The sequence below is a fragment of the Leptonotus elevatus genome, chromosome 16 (genome assembly GCF_054856555.1).
Source record: "Leptonotus elevatus isolate MCC_2025b chromosome 16, RoL_Lele_1.0, whole genome shotgun sequence".
NCBI classification, from domain to species: domain Eukaryota; kingdom Metazoa; phylum Chordata; class Actinopteri; order Syngnathiformes; family Syngnathidae; genus Leptonotus; species Leptonotus elevatus.
This window is the reverse complement of record NC_141254.1, coordinates 12,117,710-12,140,945: the sequence shown is the minus strand read 5'-3', so window position 1 is coordinate 12,140,945 and position 23,236 is coordinate 12,117,710. Positions and strand designations below refer to the sequence as shown.

General features: G+C 40.3%; 2 protein-coding genes across 3 annotated transcripts; both read right to left on the bottom strand.

The window, feature by feature from the left end:
• Positions 1-847: 847 nt before the first annotated feature.
• On the bottom strand, positions 848-7,328 carry ruvbl2 (RuvB-like AAA ATPase 2). Of its 2 annotated transcripts, none has more exons than XM_086098744.1 (14): positions 7,255-7,328; positions 6,591-6,645; positions 6,418-6,473; positions 5,551-5,692; positions 5,338-5,467; positions 5,193-5,259; positions 4,186-4,292; positions 4,001-4,094; positions 3,679-3,897; positions 2,842-2,960; positions 2,279-2,398; positions 2,069-2,198; positions 1,822-1,936; positions 848-1,287 (listed from the first exon to the last, which is right to left on the bottom strand). In XM_086098744.1, the coding sequence occupies exons 2-14, from the start codon at positions 6,643-6,645 to the stop codon at positions 1,262-1,264; spliced, it is 1,380 nt and encodes a 459-aa protein (XP_085954870.1). In that variant the 5' UTR covers positions 7,255-7,328; the 3' UTR covers positions 848-1,261. The 2 variants fall into 2 exon arrangements, with proteins under 2 accessions (XP_085954870.1, XP_085954871.1); XM_086098745.1 differs by lacking the exon at positions 7,255-7,328 and adding an exon at positions 7,122-7,206 and having other exon boundaries at positions 6,591-6,647.
• Positions 7,329-8,016: 688 nt separating this feature from the next.
• Positions 8,017-16,193, bottom strand: LOC147160791 (alpha-1A adrenergic receptor-like). Its single transcript, XM_086098743.1, has 5 exons — positions 15,517-16,193; positions 14,137-14,388; positions 13,655-14,060; positions 10,300-10,421; positions 8,017-9,479 (listed from the first exon to the last, which is right to left on the bottom strand). Exons 1-5 carry the CDS (start codon positions 15,817-15,819, stop codon positions 9,159-9,161), a joined length of 1,404 nt encoding a protein of 467 aa, XP_085954869.1. The 5' UTR covers positions 15,820-16,193; the 3' UTR covers positions 8,017-9,158.
• Positions 16,194-23,236: the final 7,043 nt, after the last annotated feature.

The following is a 23,236-nucleotide window of genomic DNA, read 5'->3' as shown; positions in this document are numbered from 1 at the left end:
TAGAGGTGTGAGGAAATCTCTCACCTGCTGAGTGAATTAGCAAGAACACACTGGTGCTGCTGACAATGACAATTTGTGTCATTGTCAGTGGCACACAAACATAAAATACATGTGTACAGTAAGATGACGTTGTCAAAACACATGGGTTAGATTGCGTTTATATGCTTATTTTGGTGGATTGTTTTTTTATATATACATATATTTATATATTTCGATTGTTCAGTAGTAGTGCAGGCGTTTCCCTTTCAGCAGTGTGCGAGTGCCATCTTGTGGCAGTCGATTCAAAGTACAGTTTATGTCACTAGAATTGAATTACAAAACTTGTTATACTGGAAGGGGTTTGCGGTCCAATTCATGTAACTACAGTATTCAAATTTGGTTCTGGATTAATGGAACTAAAAGCCGCAGTACTTTGTCACGTGAGTGCCTATGTACAGCCTAGAATTATTCCTCAAAACAAATCGTGCAATTTTAACTTGATTGTGATGGACGTGACAGAGGTACGGCCCGAGTTGCATTATATTAAAAGTCATTAGAGTGTAACGTTTGTTTGTGAATACTGTAGCCATTTAGGTTAATCAAATATTACATTAAAAAAAAATGGGTGAATTGATTTAAAACCCTAATACTAAATATAGTTTCCGTTCAGTTATTTGAACAACTATATATTGTATGTGTATATATATATATATATATATATATATATTCATACTAACTAAATATTCACACACAAAAATTTCAACCAGGCAAAAAATTTCACTCATACAATATAATGGCTAATATTCTATAAATGGTTGTTAACTTGGGCTAGAAAGAACACGCAGCACAACACAGAATTAGTTGGACAAAAAAAAAGTGGTTTAATAATTTTCATAAAAATAAAAACCACATAATGACAATTCAACCAGGTAGACATGAGGAAATCTTCCCTGCCACTAGGCCTCAGAGACGAACATGAGTGCTACATGCTCATACAATGAAAAGTAAGAAGGTGAACTTGAAAGATTGTTGACTCGCTTGGGAAGAAAAATAGCCATGCTTTATTTCATTTTTTTAATTCACGTTTTGGATGGAGTATGAGTACAAACATGGAAATGATAAAAAAATAAAGAATGGAAACAGCACCAAACAAACAAACGCATAACATTACAAGTCAGTCAGTTATTGTTGGTTAATCCAAATTGGAGGAAAAGGTAGGAACGGGCAAACTGTTTTAGATGGATGACATTAAAATCTGACACGGAAAGAAAACGTGTCTTCATTACGAGGTTTCCATTTGAGTTGTTTCTGGAAGGGAACAGAACAGATGTGCACTGTTAACTTCTTAGACAATTCAGAAAATCTCTCCTTTCAAGGTGTCCTAATCAAACTTTATCCATCCATTTTCTATACTACTTATTGTAATTGGGGCCGAGCCTATCCCAACTGACCTCTTCCAAGACAAACAACCATTTACACTTACATTCACCTATGGACAATTAAAAAGATAGCCACCAAATGTTAACATAATATTAACAGAAATTTGAAATTTTTGCAAAATTATATTTAAAAAATTTTCTCATCTTATTTTGACATACACATTATACAGCAGCAAATGTGTTCATTGGTTTATCAATAGCTTATTTCAAGATTATTTAAGATATCTCATTTAAGAGTGTGGAATTATACTACTACTATAATGAGGAATAAAATATGTAACACTAGTGAAAGACAAAAAAAATTTGGAAGTGAATGAGCCAGTCTTTATAGATCATTTGCTTTAATTTCACTCCCTTTTCTTATGTCGTGGCAAAATAAACATGATGCTGGCATGTTACTCACGCGTTTCATTGAAGAGGAAGGACTCCTGGTACTCCTTCATGTACTGAGAAGACCTGGCCTCATCCAGGAAGAGAGAGTAAACCTTCTTTATGTCCTCCACTTGTACCTCTGTGCCCTAAGGATGACAAAACGCACGCATGTGTGCGCGTGAGACAGAACAAAGTGGTGCAAAATGTACGGAAACATTCAACAATCGCATATTCAAACATTTAGAGGAGGTCAAATTAAGCGCTTGAGGTAGACTGACCTTGCGCTTGCGACACACCAAACCAGCCGTGCTGATGAGCTGCATGGCGTATCGCAGTGACGTCTCCATGCCGATGCGAGTCAGGACCAAGTGCGCCTCATCGCTCAGCTCCACATCCTCCTCCTCGCAGCTGGAAATGGCAAAAAATGTAGACTTGCTCGATAACACGTGCATTCCAAATTAGGGCGGGTTATGGCCAAAGAGCCTCACCGGATCTTTAGGATCTGCTTCGTCTCCTTTTCGGTGTACGGGGACGTGGCGATGATGAGCAGGCGATCCAACAGATCAAGGGGGATGCCATGAGGGCTCTGGTAGTTTGTGCCACGAATGCTGGGATAAAAAGACGTATTCGAAAATAGTCAAATGCCCGCCTCTACTTTTGACATCATTTACATAGTAGAATTAGGCAATGATTATTTATTTTTTTGTCATTTCTGGACTATAAGTCGCTACTTTTTCCACTTGCATTCGACCCTGCGGCTAATACAAAGGTGCAACTCATCCATCAGAGGGCGCACTATAAAGTAAGCGCAAGAGCATCCGGCAGAGCAAAACAAACCAAGTGAGCCCAAATACAGTAGGAGAGACAGAACGAGAGCGAGACAATTTGCACCCTCAATATGGAAAAGAAAGTAGCGGGAACCCGGTGTGGTAGCATTAAAACACCTGCAGCTTATATGTGTAACAAACTCGAGTATTCCCCAAATTTAGCTAGCGCGGCTTATAGCCAGGTGCGGCTTATAGTCCAGGAAGTACTGTAAACAAGAATATACCGAGTGATGCCTCTGTTGGTGGCCATAATGAGAACAGGGGATAAGTCACTCTCCAAGGCACGGTTCAGGAAGGAGAAACATTCCATGTCTAGCATGTGCACTTCGTCAATAAACAACACCTGGAAAGGAAAAAAAAAAAAGGTGTGCAAAGCCAATAATTTAATAATAACTATTGACATGACTACAATGCAACTCAGAGCAAGAACCTACCCCAAAGTCAAAAAGAGAAAAAAATGCATAGTGCATACAAATATAATAATAATAGTAGTAATAATGCTAACTAGTTATTGTATTATTTGTATGCTTCTGCTACTTTGGTTTTGTTATTGCAACTTCATAAAAAGTGAACACTGCATACAAATAATACAATAAGTAACTAATTTGCATTATTATTATATTATTATTTGTATTCAGTGTTCCCTTGCTACTAGATGACATTAATCCGGTATGTCGTTATTAAGCAACATAATGACACACTCACTATATAGAGATCCCTATTTGGTGAAGCGAGAGTAGAAGAGCGAGTGAATGATTGTCAAAACATGCCATGTAGTGTATTGTATTGCTACTTCCTAGTTCTGTGATTCTCAGTGTGGTACTACTACCACTAGTGGTACACAGGATCCCTCTAGTGGTACACGAAAGAATGACTGCTTATGTACAATTACATTATATTTAAATTTGTAGCACAAAGCATTTTGTATTTATACTTTTATTTCGGTGCAATTTTTATTTAACTCATACGCTATGCATTTTAATTAACTAGGTCACCTAAGGATTTTGTATAGTATTGTATAGAAGACCCACTAATAAACAAAACAAAAAAGCGACGCGTACCCCTGGAATGATCTCCGCCTTGCCCTCTTCTCGCCATTCGCAAACTTTGGCATTGATCTGCTCGCGGACTTCAGACTTGATCTCGCCAGTGTCTCCGGAGAATAGAGCGAGGAAGCCCTGCGTGCGGCTGTTGATGACGTCGATCTCGTGCAGGGACACAGTGTGCACCACCTCCTTCCTCTTCTGCAGCTCACCCTCTGGACACTGCACAAACTGGGTCTGCAAAGAGAAACAAATGGCTGTGCCTATAAACAATACAACTTTCCCTATAGCCCCCTTTTTTGTGTGGGTGTGGGGGGGGGGGGGGGGGGGTCACTCGTACCTGAGCTCCCATGGCATCATAATCTCTGGCTCTGGTGAACGAGCGGCCCAACTTGCTGATCTTGCCAGTGGCTTTGTCGATGGTGATGACATCACTGAGAGACAAAATGTGTCATACCTGAGCGATGCAATACTCCGACACACGATTGTAACAGTGCATGAAAAATACAATGAAAATAAACCTACCCCGCTTGAATCTTTTCTTTGCTGAGACTGTCAATCATCTTGTTGCCCAGGTCATATATTGTCTCCATCTCAGTTGTCTTTAGAGTCAACTTGCCCACCTTGGCACCCTATTAGGTCGGTATGATATATAAATATTATTTTTTATTATTATTTATTTTCTATTTGTAATAAAAAGGTGGCATTTTCCTCTAACTGTCTCACAAATAATGGTTTGTTAAGAGATGGCAAGTAACAAAGTACAAATACTCCATTTTTGTACTTGAGTAGTTTTTTTCCATTTCTTTGTACTTTCCTAAGTATTTTTTAGACTACTTTTAACTGTTACATTTTAACATGAGTATCTGTACTTTATACTGGATGCATTTTCAAAACAAGGTTGTTACTCTTTTTTTTTTTTATGCATGAAAACGATTACCGGTACAATAACAGACTTCGAAGAAAAAGCAGCCGTCAATGTTTCTTGGCTCTGCGAGGGCAACTACAGCAGATAATTTGAATTTATGAGAAGAATGCTGCAGACCAGCCAGTTAACAAGATGAAAGACAGTTCAATCATGTCAGCGAGGAGTGGACCAGCAACATGAGCGAGTGATACTAGTCAGAGTCAACTGGCCGATATCGACCCGCCAAAAAATGGTTAGTCTTGCTCCGATACCTAATATTCTTCAAATTGAGGAAACATCCAGTAAAAATACTTATGACTTTTACTCGTCAAGTACATTTCAGAGCCTGTACTTTCTTACCTGAGTAATTATTTGAGTGAGTAATTTTACTTTTACCAACATGAGTAATTGTACTTTTACTCAAGTAGAGAATGTCAGTACTTTCTCCATCTCTGCTTGTATTACGCAATCAAATACAAACGGCGTGCGCCATAAGAATATATCATCATCATGCGGCACTAGGTGGCATGCTCAGTTAACACCGTAGATCATGTTTTTAATTGAATTGTTTCATATTTATGAGCGTAAGAATAGTTTGGGGCCAATAAAAGTGTACTTAACGCACTGTTCCAGTGGCTGGCCGATCAATCTGGATTTCTACGACTTCGCCTTCAATAATCTCCGTCTCCTCCCTGTAAAAGAAAACCACCTTTGCATTACAACTTTATTTAAAAAAAAACATTTGACAATGTCCATATTGGCCCACTGACTTGATCCGCACGCCGATGGCTTTTCGAAAGGCTTGGCTGAGTGCCTCAGTCTTGCTCATCTCCAGCGAGAAGATCTCACTTCCAGCCAGCGCTGTGAAGGGGGTGTCAGGGCCGAGGCTCTGGGCAATACCTGTGGGTGGAGTTGAATTTAGCTTGGGTGTAGAAGTGCAACAATGAAGCAACACTCTCATCCTTATTCCATTCAGCTCTCACCCATGGCGATGGCAGTCTTTCCAGTGCCAGGCTGGCCTGCAATCAACACTGCTCTGCCAGCTATGTGGCCATCTTTGATCATCTCGAGGATGATTCCTGCTGCCCGTCTGGAGGCCAGCTGGCCAACCATCCCCTGAGACACCTGCAGGGAAATCGTAAAAGTTAGTTTGCCGTCCCTTTTCTGTACAGATAGTCTTATTTTAGGGTGGCGGTGAGCTGGAGCTTATACTAGCTGAGAGTGGGTGAGAGGCAGAAAACAACAATTAATGGCAACATAACTAGGCGCTCATCATCAAGTAAAAAAATGCAAGTCTTCAGCCCCTCACTACGTTGCGAATGTTAAACTACATTGACTTTTGCCTCTTTTTTTTTTTTTTTATCTCGTTACAAAGCATTTAATATATTTATTTATAAATGGTATTCTTGAACAGAAGATATGCCAAAAAACAAATAAACATTTTCCTTAGTATGTGTTGACAACTAATTTAATGAAAGGGAGATTAATCTTTCCAATTCTTTATATGGTTCTTTAACACTGCGTAGCCACTCCCACCACATACTGTACATTAGCTCACTATTGCTGTCCTGCCTGCGACTCATTGCGCCCTTCAACAACTCAGTCTGTAATACTGCCTTCCCTGTTCACATACAGAACATAAAATCCAACACCTGCGTAATGTAACTGTCGGCATATACTGTTTTTATGCTGTTATTTTCTGTTTTCTTTTCATTGTCTCTCTCCTCTCAAACCTTGTTGTGTCTTACTGCATTTTCAGTTGCTATCCATCTGAACATATAACATCAAAGGGAGTATATACTTTTACCAATAATTTAGTATTGCAATACTATTGTGTGTGATGTTCTTACCTGTCTTGGTTCCAACGCATCATCCAAACCAAGGCCACGGATGTGAGAATGTGCACCTAAAGACAAAACACAAATTAACATGGATGAACAAATAAAAATGGTGACACAAGATTGTTGAATAATGGCTTATGTACTACTGTTCGTAAAGCATTTCTAGAAATGCACATCCTTACCAATTCTCTCAATCCTTGTGATGTCACGAACCTCTGGTACTTTAGTAGTCGCCATCTGTAATAAGTGAAAAGGCCAATGGAATAGAAGATAGATCTTGGCAAAGAAAATGCCTTCTTTTTTTAATCTAGTGGAGGTATTGATTTTGATGTGTCCTATATGAAGAATGCGAAGCGAAGAGCACACTTGTTCATATAAATGTCAAATATTTACAGTTCAGTAAACGCTTTGTGTCGAGTGGGCCGAATATTTCCTTTGTCCACCCTGGTTGTCATAGCGACCGTGACAGTGAATGTCCCAACACAAGAGTAGGAAAGCGATAGCGTTAAACAACGTGCTATGACTGGCTATTCCCAATGCGTCTTCCAACAGGAACATACATGTGTATTTTAGTTTAGTATGAATATACTCGTGAGAAAATGTTGAACAATTGATTGCTTTTTCAACAGCTGTAACATGCAGAGTATGGATCTCGCGATTAGCTATGTTAGTGGACTAGCCAAGTTAGCTTCATTCATTTGTTTATAATCTTGTACAGCGGGTTATATTCAAATCGAGGCGCGCTGTTGGGCAAAGCGAGAGCTTGCCTGCTAAAACGCACATCGACGTGTCCATGTAGGAAGCTAAAGCGATTCCGAGCTTGTATAGTGTAAACGCCAAGCTCACCTCCACAGGCGGAGTTGTCAAAACGTGAGAACGCGGCGCTTCTTTCTGTGAGGTACGCAGGCTAAATGAGTCCGGAGAGAAACAAGGGTCGATTAAATTAAATTTTAGAAACCGGAAGTTGACCGCCCTCTACCGACACAGCAGAAATACTGAAACCAAAGTCATCTCGTGTTACAGTATTTTATTTAGCCTCATTTAGCTCAAACTCTCTGATTGTTGATTTACTCATTTGAGAATTATATTGTGGGTTATATCACTTGTACAAATTGAACAGAAAAGAAAAAAAAATACACGTTTTGGGGCATTACATTGCGACGACACCTTGCAAGCTGCAGCAGTGTTTGAAGTTTCTTCGTAAAATCACTTTTAATAGTTTAAAGCGATTTGATGGTAAGATCTATCATAATTGTTTTTAAAAAGTTGTAGAAACATTTACAATAATACATTCTATACTACTCCACCAGCCTAAACACGATATTCTGATAAATATTATGTTTGTGACAAACTCCACCCGTTTGTATCCATCTCAGCGGGGTGGCCATTTTGCAACTTGCTGTCTACATGATTGGTTGTTACTTGAAACTAGCACCACTCCAACATTCATCGTCAAAGCATCAGATACATTTGTTAGATTTAGATTGGGAAATAATTTCTAGTTCCTTCCTTGTCACTGTTGCCAGGTCTACAGAGTCGCCAGGGTCATTTATCACCTTTTAAACAAGTCATGGGGAAAAAAGACCATAATACAAAATAACCCAATCCAAGCATTTAAGACTTTATTATACATGACAGGAGGACAAATAGAGACTATATTTGACACAAAAACTGCTAAATGAACTTTGTTAAAACTAGATTATGTTTTGCTGGAAAATTTGTTTTACTTCTACACAATGTATAACTAAATGTGTATTTCCTTTTGCAAGTCAACTTGTTTTTGAGTGCAGCAAGTTGGAAAAGGAAAGAGGGACGTTTTTAATGTGCAAGAAAGAAAATCAACATTCTAGTGTGTCAAATTGACCGTATTCATACCAAAACAAGCACTGATAAATTAAATGCTTCACAGTTTTAAGAAAAACCAAACTAGACAGTATGCAGGTTTATAATAAATTGTCATCAGACATCTGCTGGTTCACTATAGCCTTTATACAGTTTGTTTGTTTAGTCCCCTGTTTATTTCAGTAACATCAATCGATCAATCCAATATTTATTACACCAATATTGTGTGCGGATGAGCCAAGGTGGTCACCCGATCATAGCTCACCAGTTCATCAGAAACCAAACCGCTTAAAAAAAATAAATTGGGATTGTGGGAGGTAAGCCAAGATAGGTCATAAGAAGAGCGGCTGTACAGAATTTCATAGTGGTCATCAATTTCATATATTCTTTTCTTTAATATTCAAGGTCCTCTATAAAACAGGGGGTGTAGTAAATGGCAAATGTGCTTCATCACCTAACCTGAAGGTCCGAACTTTTACAACGTCAAGCCATTCATCCATCTACAGTCCGTATTTTTTCGTGCTTCCCAGCTGACTTTTGGGTGAGAAGAAAGACAGTCAAGCGCAGGGAGAACATGCAAAGTCTACACAGGTTGGCTGGATTTGAGAGACAAACCCAGAATCTCATAACTGTGAGGCAGAGATGGTAACCATTTGCCTACCGTGTATAAAACGTCTACTGGGTATCGAACCCACGGCCTTCAAGCTTGCGAGATAACCACTCCATCACGTGCCTGTTTAATAAATACGATCACAACAAAACACAACACGCCTGTGCCACGGAGGTCAATCGAATCGATTTCGAATCCGTTTCAAAACACCCAACAGGATGTAAACAGTTGTTTTCCTCCATGTGGTTGTTGAACATCCAAAGTGGTCACAAGTCTGTCCGTCTACTGCACTGCACAATCAAAAGTTTTCCTGCTTTTTCACACCCATTTCTCGCCTGCCAGCTTCCTTGGCGAGCGGAGACGCCGGGCCCATCCGCGGTCCTGGTCCGTCTGACCCCGGGAGGAGGTGACGGCCGGTCTTGTTTGAGGATGACGACCAAGGCGGCGGGTGCAGCTTGGGGGCGACGCACCGCGGGCTGTGGCTGACGGAGGACAGCGTCTGCTGGCTGCCGTTCAGGTAGGACGAGTTGTTGGACCCCTGCTGGCAGCGGTAGTTGTAGTACGCCTGCCAGCCCTGGCGCTTCCGCTTCCAACGGCAGCGGAGGATCCGGATGAAGGCCTGGAGGTGAGGAGGAGAAGGAGGAGGTCAGGATCTGTATTTGCATTACAGAAAGTCCTCAAGTGTACGGCGGAGTTCCGTTCCTGCGCTGGCGATGTGACCCGAATTTCGACTTAAGTCGAATCTCCCCATTAAAGTCGATATTTACATCAAAATACTTTGTACAGTAATTTTAAACAACATATTTGCGCAATATTTTATGTTTCCGCACGGACATTCGTTGCTGACGGACGGCAAAGCGCAGCTAGTCCAAATTTAAACACGGAAATGTGACGCGCCTGAAGGCGAGCCAACCTGCTGATGATGGACGCCCGTTGCTGGAGGTAGCAACAACACAACTTTAAATAACTAATATGGCGTGATTACTGTGGAAAATTAACGAAAAAGAAGGTGCTACAGACGAGGAACGGGCGCCGTGAATTCGAAACGACGTAGTTCGCATACGACGTAACTCGAGGACTCCCTGTACAGCGCTTTTAGTAACTAGAGCTGCAGGATTTTTTTTTTCATCCTCAAAATTGCGATTTAATATACAATCTTAATATACACAAACAATATATTAATCTGTGTTGCATTGAACTAAATCAGATTTATTATACAAATGTTTTGGTCTTTTAGGTAAGGTTGATGCGAAAATAAAGGAATTAACATGAAAGACGGTTTACCCACTTCATTTAGAGTTGCTAAACACTTTGACTTGCTGTCTTTTAAACATTAGTTAGTAAGTCATAAATCGTTTATTCTCTCCATTCTATGGGAACACCAAACCACTAGTTTTACCGTGGATTAGTTAGAAAAATCACCCAAAGTGGCTTCATACCTGCTTAAACTCCCGACTGTAGCAAGGGTAGATGATGGGGTTGAGGCAGCTGTTGAAGTAGCCCAGCCAGAAAATGACCTTAAAGAAGGTTTTGGGCAGGTGCAGATTTTTGTTAAAGGAACCTGAAACACAAAGACAAATCACATTTTATGGAATATGAGAAGATGTAACATCAATGCAGCCTTCTCAAGACTTTGGTGGTACGTTAAAAGTTGAGAGCCTCCAAACTTGTCACATTTTAGTGAGTTGTGATGTTGACTGCTGTGTTAGCTTCTCATGCTAGCTACTTCACCGTTAAATCAATTGTGTGTTTTGACCCCCCTTGTTTTGGGGTTAGTTTTCTCATTTCTGTTTTTGTTCTGCAATGGAAAAAAATATTTGATGCTCTATAGCTGGCTGTAGCGTGTTTCCATACTTTAAATATAATGAATCACAACAGTTAGCTTAATTAGCATACACAGGAAGCGACCGCATTTTGTTTAGCTTGATGGAACTCTCAGCCAGAGTATTGAGCTGCTTTTTGTGAACATTTGGATCCTCAGGGATTGATGTCACGTTTGAGTCCATCTGCTTCACAAGAAGGAACACAGAGCGAAGATGTAGACTCTTCAATGTTGTGTTAGCCAGCTGGCTAGCTGCCATTTGCTACGCAATGTCTTCCAGTAAAACTCTCGTAGCAGAGTTGAATGGAAAACGGGAAAAGTGGTGCAGGGAAGAGTTCCCGCCACCAAGGGGCAGCATGAGGAGCTTCTCATCTTTATCCAGTTTGGATGTTAGTCCGCCAGGTCTACAGCCCTTGGTGACCCCCAGGTGAGGCAGGTGCTCCTCATGTCAGAGGCTCTCGTGGGATTTCTGAGGATCGTCCGGGATTTGCGGCGGATCTGCATTTTATTTTTCCTAGATAACAGATGGAAATCTGCGAAATGAATTTGTTCTCTGACATGGACTTGTAAGGCCATTTTGTACCAGCGCCTGATATCTGTGACTATATATGACGAACCCCGGCGTGAAAACCAGCCGCCCGCCACCATAGCGAGTGTGTGGCATCATCTTCCCATCATGCATCACTGTCATCCTAACCCAAGTTTGGCTATTTCTTTCCTCTCACACAGGAAGTTTCTATTTTAGCTCAAGTTTGGGGTTCCAGCCTTGTCCTCCATGTAAACACTGTCAGTGACCGCTCTACTCAAGGGGCTATTATGGAAAGAAACGCAATGTACGATGCTAACAGTACGCTAACTGTACTAGCCTTCCATTTTCTATATCACATCTCGTCATTCGGATCAACAGCCACGCTAGTATGGGAGAACATGCAAATTCCATCATTTGAACCCAAAGCTAGGCCCGTCCTTTTTTTGCCCATCTTTTTCCAATTGTTGTTTTTTAACAAAGATTTTGACATTTTAAAAATATATAATTTTTGCAGATTTTGTCTCTGTAATAAAGTTGAACAAACACTCAAGAACAACATATTGTAAAACCGGCAAATGTTTTGCCATTACAGTAATGTACCAAAATATAAGTTATTTTATTCATTATACATTTTCTTTAATTAATCATCCGATTAATCGGTTATTGGAATTTTACAAAAAGAAATTGGGCTAAAAAAAAATCTTTATCAGTCAGGCCCTACCCCAAATGTCTTAGCTGTGAGCCAAACATGTTAACCACTAGGCTACCGTGCTGCCCTCCTAAATATATTCCAATAAATGTTTACTGCATCTGAAAATTAGCATCACAAAGATCCGCATCAAGCTCTAGTAGCTATCAAGTCGGAAAAGCCAGCCATGCTATACATTTTTGGTTTATGCTGCCACAAATTAAAATTACAGTTGTTGTTTTTTAAATAGTGGAAACTTTTTTTTTTGGGGGGGGGGGTTCTTCTTCTCTCTCTTCTTTTGTGTTAATCCAGAGTGCAGTTTTATTGAGCCTGAAGCGCAGTTCACGACTCAGCAGAAACGAGGCTCCAGCAGCGCAACTCAGCACTAAAGCAGTAGCTGAGGTCAAAGCGTAGCTATAAAGCAATTTTAAGCACCCGGGCGGTAAATAAATATAAATACGTTATATGATAAATAATGTATGCTTTCATAAAAGTCTTGGGTTGTCATTTGAGTACCTCATCCGAATGCGTGGAATATTTCAAGAGTTCTATATTGTATTCAAATTTGGGATAAAATATTTTTAAGGAAAAGTTACGTTTAATCCTTGCGACTATTTACAGTAGCTGATGTTTTGTTTGTTTATTTGCTTATTATTACATCCACAAGTTGTTGAAAAGAGAAGCTTGTAGACATTTTTTTTTGGTACGGTTGTAAGCGTGCGTTGGTGTAAATCTCCGGCTCTAAATGAGATTTTCATTATAAGATTGCAGAACTAATTCTTTCACGGTGTGCGTTGATGGAGCGCAAAGCTTCTGGCATATCATTGATGCTATTTCGTGAATTTTAGTGTCTCACAATAAAAAAAAAAAGGGGCCCGTGTGACATGGAAAAAAAGCCCTTAAATAGAACCAGATGTGATCAAGACATCTGTCCGTGCTGCAGGGAATTTAGTGCGCTCAGTAGTCGATTTGGGACTGTTGTGATGGTACGTTGTGTGATTGTTTTATTTTAATCCCAAATCCCATACTTACTTATGTCGAGCAAAAAAAGAAAGTGGTCAGATGAATATATGCTATATGAATTCACATGTATAACGGAATGTATGGTGTTCCATAGGGCTCAATTCTGGTGCCTCTGCTGTTCCATTTTAAGACAATAAATATTAGGGCTGGGTATTGATGCTAATTTCCTCAATCGATTAGATTTTGATTCACAAGAGTTGAGTTCGATTCAATTTAGATTTTTTTCCCCGATTCGATTAGCTTCACTTCAACTGAATCCGATATCGATTAATTATGGAACGCCAATTCTTCTTAAAAATCAAGAACATGATAAAAACTCAGCAAAGGTTAAATTCCAAATTCTACATAAAATTTTGCGTAGGCAGTAACTGGTTAAAGGATTTAGTTTAAACCAAACATTGACATCAGCAAGAATGAGATGAAAATATTTTCATAATTCTAATTCGATAATTGTAAATACAACTTAAAGTGCAATAAGTAAAAACATTTATAAATGTAAGAAAATACTTTAAAATCATTTGAACAGTAAATGTTAAGAAAACTGTTTAAAAAAAAAGGCATTTAAAATTAAATTTCCTGATTAATTTAGGGGAAAAAGATTGAATGATTTTATGAATTGATCAGGCTCAAGAAGCAAAATCGATTTGATATTGATTATTCGATCATTTAAACCCAGCATTAATACATATAGAGTTGAATTGAGTGATTGGAATCCGTGTCAGTGGTACGTACTGATGGGAAGAGTCAGGAAGAAGGGCAGCCAGCACAGGATGAACATGCCCACCACCACGCCCAGCGTCTTAGCAGCTTTCTTCTCCCTGGAGAACTTGAGCAGCTTGACGGTCAGCGTGCTACGTCCGGCCGAGCTTGTCCCGCCGCCGCCGCCTCGTCCGGTCTTGGAGGTGGCGCACAGGTCCTGGATCTGCTGATTGCGGCAGTGGATCCTGAGGGTGAGCTCGTTGGAGTCCTGCTGCCTCTCCTTCATCACGCCGGCCTCCAGGTTCTTGGTGGTGCGCTTTGCTACCACGTAGACGCGGCAGTACATGGCCAGGATGATGGCCAGCGGGATGTAGAAGGAGCCCAGCGAGGAGAAGAGGGCGTAGAACTGCTCGTCGGTGATCAAGCACTCCGTGTCGTCCTGCGGGACGGACGACGGAGGTTAAACATCATCTGGAAGGTCGCAACATGTGACGGGATGTTGCGGACACGCCCACCTGCGATGGCGGCTGCTTCCATCCGAGGAGCGGCCCGATGGAGATGACGATGGCCAGGATCCAGACGCCCAGCATGGCGAGCAGCGCGCGCTTCTCCGTCACGATGACCGGGTACTGCAACGGGTAGCGCACGCCGATGTAGCGGTCAATGGAGATGACGCACAGCGACATGATGGACGCCGTGCAGCACAGGACGTCCACCGCCGCCCAAATGTCGCAGAAGATGCGGCCAAAGACCCAGTAGTCCAAAATCTGCGTGTGAGGAATTCAACAAATTGTGCATCAATGGGCTTCGTGTGTTGCGCTGGCCACAAGGGGGCAGTAGAATACATACAAATAGACTACTAATACTGGATTGGATAATGCAACAGAATAAGAGCCCTAAACAGTTTAAGTACAATCAGGGATTGCGAGACACCGGCGCTGGGGTGGGGGTTGGGTCTAAAACCACACCAGATATCTGTGTAGCCCCAGTTAAGCGCCTCCAGCATTTTTATTTGATATTCTAATGTATATAAATTATTTATTCAGCCCCCATATGTATCTGCCCCCCCCCCCCTTAACACCCGGAGACAAAAAATCGTAGAGACGGTCCTGGCTACAATAATAATTGTTGGGGGGGGGGGTGTTGGGGGGGGGGGCAGAGGATAAATATATATATATTTTTTACAATTTTTTTTTTTTACAATTTTTTAAATTTGCATTTCTTTACAAACAACAACAATTCACCCCCCCCCCCCCCAAAAAAAAAGCACGGATATATTTTAAATACTGTATGTTTCCCAGAATCAGAGAAACAAAACAAAAAAAACATCTCAACATATCCAAAATATTTTCAAATGACAAAAAAACAAATATGCAAATCATGGGTATACAATCTGCGACTATAGTTTGTTTTAACTTGTAATATCATCAATCAGTATTAGATGGCAGACATGGCTTAGTTGCTTTTACGCTTGAGTAAGCAGGGCTCCTTGGAGGCGGTGTAGACCTTTTTTTATGTTTTATTTTTGCAGATTTGGAATGATATGCAAGACGAAAATAATACCGCAACTATATTAGCATTTTGAATGAGTCGATTTTTGTGACAAAATGCTCAAAATAAGTTATTGCACTTAAATTAATGTTGTTTTACTGTTTAGCGGTTTTGTGCCATAATTGATTTTATTCTTTTTTTTATGCAAGAGAGCCTTAACCTTGATGTTTTTATTTTGTTGTTTGCTTGCATTGAGAAATTAAATATGTTTAGGGGGAGTCCCCTTCCAGCATTGAAATTAATTAGTCACCCCTGTTCTAGCCTAATAAGTTGCTGCTTGCAAGTTACAACAACAACAGAAAATGCAGCTTGTTCGTAACTCCGTCGTATGTCGAGCGTCTCACCTCGAGCGTGGCGGACACGGGCAGCACGGTGGTGCTGAGCAGCAGGTCGGCGATGGCCAGGTTGATGATGAAGTAGTTGGTGGGCGTGCGCAGGTGGCGGTTGCACACCACCGACAGGATGACCAACAGGTTGCCCACGATGGCGAAAGCGATGAACGAGGCCAGCAGCATGCCCACCGGCACCGCCCGGCTCAGGTCCGGCGGGGCGTGCTTGCTGCGGTTGCCCGTGGCGTTCGAGTCCGCCGGAGGCGCCTGCGAGCCGGCGAAGGGCTCCAGGGACGAGCCGTTGGGCCACAGGCTCATCGTGGGGAGGAAAACAAATCAAACGTGGCTGCTGAAGCTCCGTAACAGTTGAGGAATTTTGCTGTAATATCCGCCAAAAGTGAGACCGGTGGTGGTGGGCGGCGATCGGTCACTCTCCCGGCCGGGGCTGCGGGAGCTCCTGCTCGGCCACAAAAGTGCTGATGCTGTGGCGGGTCACGAAGCCTTGTGTCCTTTTATGGTCCAAGTGGTTTAATGTGGGAAAGTTCCGACGAGAGGAGGAGATAGGAAGGAAGAGACGAGACGAGACGAGACGAGAGAGAGAAAACGCACGCACAACCTGCAGCATCCTTTGACTCAAGTGGACATCCTCTGCACTGTGCGCGTGCGCGTGCGCGCGTTCACTTCGCATCCACTCGCGCGTAATGAAGTCATAAAAATGTGTTCATCACTGCAAATCACATTGTTAGTGGTCGCTTGACCTTCAATTAGGTCGTATTTCACATTTTTCTATAGGAGATGATGTCAGGAAACAGACGTGGACATTTAAAAAAAATGCTAATCAAGTGGAAAAGTTAAAGTAGCATTTCAAATGTTCATTTGCATTACATATCAGCCTTGTAATATTTGTTGTATGCACTTCCCCTCCCCCTTAAATTGAAATGAAGTTTTAAAAAACATAATTGGTTGAATGGTTTAATGTAAATGTTAAAATAGAAATATTTATGTAAGCAACTTTGTCAAATAATTGGATACTTGATATATTGTGAATTTTAAAAAGTAGTATGTAAAATAGTCAAACTGATACATTTAAAATATTTATTTAATAGGTTAAATATTGTGTGTAATGTCAACAAAAAAAACAGTAAAATAAACACATTTGCAGGTAAATCGATCTAATCAAATGGTTAAGCTGAGAATTTTAAAACAGTTAAAAATAATCTTTGTATTTGTCTAATTCAATAATTAAGTAACTGATTCATTGTAAACATAAATAGAAGAAAGTATTAATAAAAGAAACATTGAAATATACATAGCGACGCCTTCTTGAAATAATCGCCTTAGTCATTTTTTCAGATTTGCATCATGAGAAGATGATTTAGGTACAAAAAAAAATATTTTAAGAGGGTGACGATATTTTTACATTTATTAGAATTACATTTATTAGAACTTAGTTAATTATTTTACTGGTAAAAGTCTAAAAAAAACATCTCAAATTCAAACTTTTAAGTAACATCTCATTTACGAACTACTTGCTTCATTTATTATAAAAAAAAAAAAAAATCAAATGTGTCTAACGTTGATTTAAAGTTAACTCCGTTTTACACTTTAATTCAATGTCAAAACAATTTCCAAAATTTCACTTCCACCCAAACAGCTCTCAACGTCTCTTGTCGTCGCCCAGTTGACATGTTGTATACGTTGTTGTGTACCATTTGGCCAACTTGCAAGACGTGACACTGCATTACTTCACCATGGAGACATTCGCTAGCACCCCCCCGAAGAATGCAGCTGCATTCAAACGCTGTGAAATTATAACAGCGAAGAGGAGGAGGAGGCGTGTGATTTAGCGGCTGCGGCTGCAGCAGCCATCCATCCGCTAAGGCAGCTTAACAACAAGGCTGCTGTCACCATTTGTCAGATAACAGAGCGACCGTAAAGTGGTTTCCTCATCAGGCTGCCATGCTCCAGTGTCTTGCTCCTCAGGAATGCAAAAAGTCTCACCTTCATTCAGTTATCATGACAATGCAGTGGGCCACTTGAAAGTTGGACTTGGACCACTATTGCACCAAACCTTCTTTCTTTTCTTTTTTTGATCCTGGTGTCCTTCTTTTGTATGTTAGTATGAGATCTTTAGTGAAATATTGTTAGAGATGACAAATGTTTGGCGTTAGACCACTGTTGTGTTCAATTTCTTTGTTATAATATTATTTCTTTCTTCCGTATGTGAAATTTGACAAATGTTTAGACTTGGACCACTATTATATATATATATTTTTTTAACCTAATTCCAATGTTTGTTTTCCTTCCGGCAACCTAGGAAATGGAAATGATGACACCATTTAGTTGTGTATAAAAGGGGCATACCCAAATATGGTCCAAGTCCAAAATATATTTGACAAAATCTTATAGAAAAACCCCAATTGATGTAAAAAAAAAAAACAGAAGTAGCGATTATAATTAAACATAGTGATGAATATCTTTCTCTCTATATAAGCACTACATAAGTTAATAAACTAAGAAACTATTTTGAGATGAGTTTTGATTGTAACAAAATGCATATCGTAAATAAGGGACAGTAAAAGTTTGTTTAGACGTTTTACTTCCGCAATTTCAGTCCGTATCTTTTAACTTTTTTTTTACTTTTACTAAGTCATGAGATGAATCATCTGACCATTATTATTATTTTTATGACAATATGTTGCTCAAGTAACACACAGAACAGCAACACTTCATTTTGTCTGACAGAAGTCCACTAGCTTCATGCTAACAAAAATTAGCATCTTTGTCACTGTAACGATGAACCTTTAAACAACTGCTACTTTCCTTGGCCGATTGGGACGAAGGCTCAGCCGGCGTGACTGCGCGGCCACTCGGCTAATTGTCACCCTGTGGCGGTGTTTACCGTTCCTGCAGTCCTCGTCGCGTGCCTTCCACTGATAGCAGCCTCAAACGTTAGCTCATTTCTCAAACGTGTCACGAACAAGCTCGAGGCGCTTCTTAGATAAAACCCCAAAACACACACAACAGCGTGAGAACTTACTGTGTGTGTGTTTACCTATTCAATAAGCTATAGGCCACAACAAGGCAGCTCTCCGTTTTGCTAACACCTGAACGATCTTGGTCGCGTCTCAATATTCCGCCGCAGCCATACGACGTATGACGGAGCTATCGGCGTCATCGTAATTGAATACGTTCGTATGCGTTGCTTAGCGCTTGTCAGCTGCTTCACCGCTGGTACAACTTCACATGCAAAAAATGAGCTGACAAACGAGAAGTATTGGAAGCTAAGATGCTAACGCTGCCATTGTGCAATACAGGCTATGTTGTGGTTACCGTAACACCTGCGCTCATTTCCCTTGAATGTTAGCATTAAGCTAGCGTATTTTCGAAATGATGTGTTTTGGTTGAGCATGCGGGTGTTAAAATTGTCTTTGTGTGTTTTATACAAAACGTCTGCACAAGCAAGATGTCCGCTCGGCTATGTCGTTGGAACATACTGCAAAGTTGTATTGGTAAATTGTATGCCCAAATGCTAAAAACAAAATGTTTCCCCACCATAATGCCACAATTGAAAGTACCCTGTGGCATTATAGAAAAAAAAGTCATGTTTTTAGCATTTAGCCTAAGATAGACCAATACTTTTGCACGACATATTTCCACTCCTTCTGTACTTTTACTTAAATACAGTGTGAGTACTTTTGCCACCTCCAATTAGGAGCAAACATTTTGGACACAGTTCTTGTAGTGGATTTAGTTGATAGATTCTCCTGGTGTCCCTAATGTCTTGGCCCAAGTTAGCATATCTTAACTACAAGCATGTGAATCATCTCGTTCATCAAGAAAAATATGAATACTTGAGATGATGTGCTTTTTTTTTTTTTCGCGCGAGGAGGTCTGGAATCCGCTTGCGAGCGACGCGCTCCCACGAGCCACATCGTTGCCATGGCACTAAAGTGTCTGTCGTCTGGCCTCGTGTTTTCAAACACTGAGGAATTAACACAATTATTTCAGCGGCTTATCACTTGTTTGATGTTCGGCTACGGTGGATTTAGAAGTCATCGTTTATTCCAATAAATGACAAAAACATGCCTGTTGGGTTAAACGAAAAATTGTACAAAGGTGTGTACTCTTTGTGCCCTGCGATTGGCTAGCTTCCAGTCCAGGGCTGCCTTGTCAGCAAAAAAATTAACTCTGCCCTGTTATAACGGTTGAACCTCTTTTTTTTGTAGTCAATGCTGGGTTATTATAGTTAATGAATATGGAGGACCAAAACTGGCCAAATTCAAAATAAATAAATGACCAAATGAATAAATAAATGACTAAATAAATAAATAAACAAATTGACAGTGGACAAGATAGTCGTCCATTGCGGGAGTTCTCCATGCAAGTCGGCGGGACTTCCTTGTTTTCCGAGCCGCTCGCTCGACCAATGAAAGGTAGTTTGCAACGGCGGAGTCCAACCCAAGACACGCTTAGGACCGCCCCCTCATTTGAATAGCATTTCGACCTGGCAGTATGGACCAAAACTGCCAAAAAAAAAAAAAAAAAAAAGACTAAATAAATAAATATATGACTAAAAGTGAAAATAAAAAAGAATAAAAAATAGAATTCTAAAATTAAATACAAATGTATTTAGTTATGTGTCTATGTTATACTTTGCTGTTTTTATTTCCATTTATATTATTTTTTTTAATTTTCGAATTATATTTTTTATATCCGTTTTTAATTTCACTTTTAGTCATTTATTTATTTAGTCATTTTAAATTTTGGCAGTTTTGGTCCTCCATGAACGAAAACTACAAAAATAACTAAAACGCAAATTGAAAAAATATTTTTGTTAACAAAATGAAGTAAAAACAAAAAAGATTTTAAGAAAATGAAAACGAACTGAAACTACATCTCACGTGTTTAAAACACTAAATATTTGCACTCGTTAAACGCTCCAAGGAAAGCTAATACTAAGCCGAATAAACTAACTAACTCTACGAACCTAAAATAAAGCATTTTCTAAAAATAAAAACTAATAAAAACTATTATAATCCTGACGCCAAGGTGATGACAGTCGAGACGACGTCGATTAATCGATTGCATCATTGATATTTATTTCCGCTTGTCAACTCGCTGTTATGCACTTTCGTTTCCAAACGAAAGCTCGCCTACTCACCCCGCTGCCTCAGCTACGTTGGCCCCACCCCCCGACTTGCTCATCCAATCACATTCAGATGCCTTCGTGGCCTCGCAGATGGTCGGAATTCGTAAAACTCTTAACACTAGTTAACAACGATAATCGATGTACTGTAGATGAATAAAGCATCTTTCATATTAATTCATAATCGTCATTGTGCTGTGGTTTCGTCGACGAGTCTGCTCCAGTTACACGTGACCCTCTTGAGGACAAGAAACTGGTATTTATGGACCTTTCGAGTCAGTTTCCAGCTTCTGGAGCAACAGCGAGTTGCGTTACATATTTAGTTATTTATTTCTGGGGTTGAAGCAGAGCAACCTGAGAGCGTCGACTGTCTCGCAGGCAATCTCACACACGCACGCGCGCGCGCGCACGGAGGCCGAGTGGAGCTTTTACTGCTTTATTCTGTTTACGTCTGAGGCCATTAACGGACGTTTCTTACTGCCGCGAGTGAGCATAAACGCGTCAGACGTCAGGCGGCCTGTCAGAGGTGACGTTTCGGATGTGCGCGTCGCTGCCGAGACCTCCGACCCGAGCTCAAAATCGCCTCCATAGAAGGAGCAGCGGCGCATTCCTCCGCCACCATCAGCTCCGGATTTTGATTGAGATGAAATCGTTTTGGGGAATGCTTGCCGGGGATGAAGGCGCTCATGTGAGAAAGAGTTTTTAAGCGGAATAAAGGCTTCTTTTTTTATTTGTCTCGCTAAGGGGAAATTTGTCTTGGACCAAAGGATAGCTGCATACACAAATATAAAGAGAATTGACGGTACCAACTGTCGTATAGTCTTTATCCTCTGCGAAGAAAAACGGATATTAGTGCCGTATTGATGTTGATTAACCGAATTGGCTGCATTTTTTTTATATATCTGTTATATATGGAAAGCCTATTTAATTAATCTAAACATTTTGGATTTTAAGTTGTCTGATCGATCTGCTTACACGGAAAAAAATCATGATAATGTGACTTACGTCCATTACCCTGAATTTATTCAAACATAAATATTTTTGTACAGAAACATTGAACATAACTTTGAATGAACATTAAAATGCCGCCGCTCGCACTGTGACCTCGACGTACCGACTGCCAGGCTAAACATGGCAGCTTCAATTTCAACAGCGCATTCCTAGAATTTTGCACCCAAAAAAAATACAAAAAATGTTGCCGCCGTCTTGGAGAGTCGACAAGACGCATTCATCAGGAAATTCCTCTTTTATTAGCTCGCGAGAGAGCATTTGTTTCTCTTTTTCTACGGTTACCGGAGGTGAGCAGAGTAGAGTAGTCAGAAAATGTACTCAAGTACTGTTACTAAGTAAAAATGACAACTTTTTCCTTTCAATAATAACTTGAGTAAGAATTATTAAGAACTCGGTGAGAAGGAACTCAAGTGATGAGTAATGAGTGAGTATTTTTGTAATTGGAACATCAAATGGAAAATAAAATGTGAAGCCCTTGCCCAAGAATATCACTTTTTTTTTAAAAAAATAAAAAAAATCAGAGTAAAAAGTCAATATTTATTATAATTTAATTAAATGCATTTGACCACATCAGAAATTTTGTTAAAAAAAATAATAATAAAAAAATATTATATAATATATAATTATAATTTTAAATGTCGATATTAGACACTGTTTTTCATTAAATGTAATACGTGCCCATTTTTTGCCAATTTGGGTATTTAGCAGAATAAAATTCTGATAGTTCATTAATTGTCCAATTAATAAAAATAAAAATAAACATAATGAACAAAATAACTTACAGCAATTAAGACAATGGTGTTGTTTAACTTTTACAACAAAGTGAATAACTGGCAAAAAATTGTCTGAAGGGGGCGGTTTGGGGTTTTCAAAGTCATTAACTCTGTCTTATGTTGTCATGTGTTATGTGTAAAAAAAATAAAACTGCCGATACTTGCCGATTTTAAGAACTAATATCAGCCGATAAATTAGTCAAGCCATATCCTTAAATAAGGCGCATTTAAACTACTCCAAGTATAATTTTACCACCAGTAACCACTTCCCAACGTGCTGTCCCAAACGAACATATCAGGGGGAAAAATAAATACCACCAAATTTGGAGATACCTGCTGGATCGAGCTCCAAATTTAGCCTCTCGCAATACTTGCGCTCAGCCGGCGGAGACGCGAGCCTCCGTTCTTGGACAAACTCTCGGCCGTGAAAGTTATTTGTTGTGTTTCCCTCTCGGGTGCAGTTTGTCTTCCGCCGTCCCGGCCGGGGCTGAGTTATGGCGGCGAGGAGCGCTGGTTCGGGCAGCTGCCGGGAGTTTGACCGCTGATGGATGGAAGCGGGCCGACAACCAAGCGAGGACCGGGAGCAGTCGGCCTGCAAGGGAAGCTGGCGACAATGTTCATTCGGTCACTTACTGTTTTATTGTTGGATGCCGTCAAATAGTCCGTCAAAGTCCCTCAGAATGACAGACAATAGACACCACAACTAAAACCTCGTTTACGCACCCAAAAACTTTCACATGCATAAAAAAGATTTGCCATTAAACCCTGTTTTGAGAGGCAAATGTTATTTTGGGCCTTCATA

Coding starts and splice junctions, on each gene's coding strand:
- ruvbl2 (XM_086098745.1), bottom strand. CDS start 7,203: ATGGACACGTCGATGTGCGTTTTAGCAGGCAAGCTCTCGCTTTGCCCA. Junction 6,474..6,590: donor CACAAGGATTGAGAGAATTG/GTAAGGATGTGC, acceptor TTTTGTCTTTAG/GTGCACATTCTCACATCCGT. Junction 2,399..2,841: donor ACCAACAGAGGCATCACTCG/GTATATTCTTGT, acceptor TTTTTATCCCAG/CATTCGTGGCACAAACTACC.
- LOC147160791 (XM_086098743.1), bottom strand. CDS start 15,819: ATGAGCCTGTGGCCCAACGGCTCGTCCCTGGAGCCCTTCGCCGGCTCG. Junction 10,422..13,654: donor CTTCCTGACTCTTCCCATCA/GTACGTACCACT, acceptor TTTGTGTTTCAG/GTTCCTTTAACAAAAATCTG. Junction 9,480..10,299: donor ACAGTCGGGAGTTTAAGCAG/GTATGAAGCCAC, acceptor CCTCACCTCCAG/GCCTTCATCCGGATCCTCCG.